This window comes from Borostomias antarcticus (genome assembly GCF_949987555.1).
Source record: "Borostomias antarcticus genome assembly, chromosome: 2".
Lineage (NCBI taxonomy): Eukaryota > Metazoa > Chordata > Actinopteri > Stomiiformes > Stomiidae > Borostomias > Borostomias antarcticus.
The window spans coordinates 33,939,017-33,942,677 of record NC_140235.1 but is presented as its reverse complement, the minus strand read 5'-3'; the positions used below and the strand labels follow the sequence as shown (position 1 = coordinate 33,942,677).

General features: G+C 49.0%; 1 protein-coding gene across 1 annotated transcript in view; it reads left to right on the top strand.

Annotated features, from left to right (window-relative positions):
* unc5cb (unc-5 netrin receptor Cb) overlaps positions 1 to 2,604 on the top strand; it is a gene marked incomplete at its 3' end in the record, with an annotated part of 123,885 nt that extends 121,281 nt beyond the window's left edge. Inside the window, 3 exon segments of the mRNA XM_084454651.1 lie at positions 1,343 to 1,510; positions 2,204 to 2,368; positions 2,477 to 2,604. Coding sequence (XP_084310777.1) covers positions 1,343 to 1,510; positions 2,204 to 2,368; positions 2,477 to 2,604 — 461 coding nt within the window.
* Between the last annotated feature and the right edge of the window lie 1,057 nt (positions 2,605 to 3,661).

The following is a 3,661-nucleotide window of genomic DNA, read 5'->3' as shown; positions in this document are numbered from 1 at the left end:
CTTCAAGGCATTGCGCGAGATCGGAATCAGTTCAAGCAGAAGTTTACACACGTATGTGCTGCAACTAAATTGTTATATGCTAAATATTTAAAATAGCCTTTCCAGATTAACTAGAATCTTACTTTATGGCGAATTATATGTCAGCATGCCAACTAACACCTTGGTGAGTTTCTTGTCTTTGAAATCGAGAGTTTAACATGTTTTTTAATGATTTTTCACGGTTCCCACCCACATCCATTGTATGACCAAATGGTGGTAGATCAATTATCAACTTTCTCAAAAGTGCTAGTTTTGTCAACATTTTGATCTGAACCATTGTATATGATCATAAGTAACCTTAAAACAGGGCTAAACATGCATTTTCCCTTTACTACTCCTTTAATTGACTAACAAGTGTTTAACACATCATTAATAACTCATTAATTACGAGTTTGTAAATGGTCTATTAACCTTATAAGGGGTAGTTACAGTATTCTAAACTGTTACCCAATTTGGTATTAGCCTACAAGTATTAACCATATTTGCTGAGCAAACGTTTTGAGCAAATTGAATTAGGGCCTGCCATATTTGAACTTGAATTCAACGATTGGACAAAGTTTGAAATGTTTAGCTTTATGCTTTCTGACATGCTTTTGAAAGTCACTCTTTGTTAAGCCCTAAAACGTTTCCCCAAATGACTAGGCTACATTTTTTCTTGCTAGTGCTGCAAGTTCCAATATTCCATTCAGCAAAGTCCAATTCCAACTCTAACATGTCAGTCAGTCTCAATTGCCATTGACAGAACCGTTTGTGCTTCCCATTCACACCGTTCTCAGTAGGTATCCTGCTCCACCTCGGGCTGAGATAGTTCTGTAGATAAGGATTAAGTAAAACAAACAAAACAACATTATGGCTGCAACACACAGGCTTTGTTGGCGTTATATAAAACTTTTGCCGCTCACATCAGCATAGGCAGAACGCCAATATCCCAGCGCCATTGTCTCATCAGGCATTTCTTTTGTCACGACTTCAAGTTCCACTGTTGTTGCTTTCAATATGACATTTTGTACGAGCAATATCATTGGTCAAACTGCTTTTGTAGCTGGCGAATAAACGCAAAAACGTTTCAATTAAATTTATTTTGTTTTTCACCCCGCAAAACTTCACATTTGATGTGTAGGCCTACTGTGTAGGTCTTCATTCATGGGAGTTCGTTTTATTATTATTATTACTTTTTTTTTAATTTTTTTTTTAATTATTATTATTATTATCATTCGCGCAAATAAATCACGCTAGGTGTGCAACCTATTCGTATAAACGTGATCGTTATTCTAATGTTTGACGTTGTTGTTGTTGTTGACAGTGAACGGCGGCTGGTCGACGTGGACCGAGTGGTCGGTGTGTAACAGCCGCTGCGGCCGCGGCTCCCAGAAGCGCTCGCGCAGCTGCACCAACCCGGCGCCGCTCAACGGGGGCGCGGTCTGCGATGGGCAGGGCCTCCAGAAGCTGGCCTGCAACCCGCTGTGCCCAGGTACCCGCTGGGGGGGGAGAGAACGGGCCCAGGTACAGACAGAGCCCTCTGGGGGGGACAGGGCAGAGAATGGGCCCAGGTACAGAGCCCTCTGGGGGGGACAGGGCAGAGAATGGGCCCAGGTACAGAGCCCTCTGGGGGGGGACAGGGCAGAGAATGGGCCCAGGTACAGAGCCCTCTGGGGGGGGGGGGGGTAGAGGACAGAGAATGGGCCCAGGTACAGAGCCCTCTGGGGGGGGGGGGGGGTAGAGGACAGAGAATGGGCCCGGGCTCTGGAAGGAACATGTCAAGGCCATGGTCAGTTCTGAGTCACTCCACCACGCTCACTGTGACCTGGTCTGGGGTCAGTTTTGTAACTTAACAGCCATGAGGGACAACAGCAACTATATTTTCAAGAATATAGTATTGGTGTGTTTTAAAGCATCATTTTCTCACTCTTTTTTGTCCCCTCACCCCACCCGTCTGCGTGCGTGTCTCTCTCTCCCTCTCTCTCTCTCTTTCTCTTTCTCTCCCTCTCTCTCTCTCTCTCTCTCCCTCTCTCTCTCCCTCTCTCTCCCTCTCTCTCTCCCTCTCCCTCTCCCTCTCCCTCTCCCTCTCCCTCTCCCTCTCCCTCTCCCTCTCCCTCTCCCTCTCTCTGTCTCTATCTCCCACATATCACTCATGCTGTCCATCCTCATGCCGGTGTGTGTCCAGTGGACGGTGTGTGGACAGAGTGGAGTAAGTGGTCCACCTGTGGGACAGAGTGCACCCACTGGCGGAGGAGGGAGTGCGGCGCCCCCGCCCCCAAAAACGGGGGGAAGGACTGTGAGGGCACGGTGCTCCAGTCCAAGAACTGCACCGATGGCCTGTGTATGCAGAGTGAGTACCAGACCACACCCCTCAGAACCAGACCACACCCCCCCAGTATCTGACCACACCCCTCAGAAGCAGACCACACCCCCCCAGTACCTGACCACACCCCTTCAGAACCAGACCACACACCCCAGTACCAGACCACACCCCTCAGAACCAGACAACACCCCCATTACCTGACCACACCCCCTCAGAACCAGACCACACCCCCCCAGTACCAGACCATACCCTCCAGTAACTGACCACACCCCTCAGAACCAGACCACACACCCCCAGTACCTGACCACACCCCCTCAGTACCAGACCACACCCCCCAGTACCAGACCACACCCCCCCAGTACCAGGCCACGCCCCTCAGTACCAGACCACGCCCATCTCTCTCCCGCTGCCTCCAATCCTCAGGAGTGCTGGAAAGCTCCTCTACCTGCCCTGTCCTCTGAGCAGCCATCTCGCTCTCTCTACCACTCCCTCTCTCTCTCTCTCTCTACCACTCCTTCTCTCTCTCTCGCTCTCTCTCTCTCTCTCTCTATCTCTCTCTACCACTCCCTCTCTCTCTCTCTCTATCTCTCTCTATCTCTCTCTACCACTCCCTCTCTCTCTATCTCTCTCTATCTCTCTCTACCACTCCCTCTCTCTCTCTCTATCTCTCTCTATCTCTCTCTACCACTCCCTCTCTCTCTATCTCTCTCTACCACTCCCTCTCTCTCTCTCTATATATATATATATATATATATCTCTACCACTCCCTCTCTCTCTCTCTATCTCTCTCTATCTCTCTACCACTCCCTCTCTCTCTCTCTATCTCTCTCTACCACTCCCTCTCTCTCTCTCTATCTCTCTCTATCTCTCTCTACCACTCCCTTTCTCTCTCTCTATCTCTCTCTCTATCACTCCCTCTCTCTCCCTCTCTCTCTCTCTATCTCTCTCTATCACTCCCTTTCTCTCTCTCTATCTCTCTCTACCACTCTCTTTCTCCCTCTCTCTATCTCTCTCTCTCTCTCCCTCTCTCTCTCTCTCTACCACTCCCTTTTTCTCTCTCTCTATCTCTCTATCACTCCCTCTCTCTCCCTCTCTCTCTCTCTCTCTATCACTCTCTCTCTCTCTCTATCTCTCTCTCTCTATCACTCTCTCTCTCTCCCTCTCTCTCTCTCTCTCTTTCCAGCACGGGGCTATCCTGTTATACATCCATAACTCCCTGGCTCTCTTCCCCACCGACTCACTCACTCACTCACTCACTCACTCACTCACTCTTTCACTCACTCACTCACTCACTCACTCACTCACCCGCTCACTCAGTCA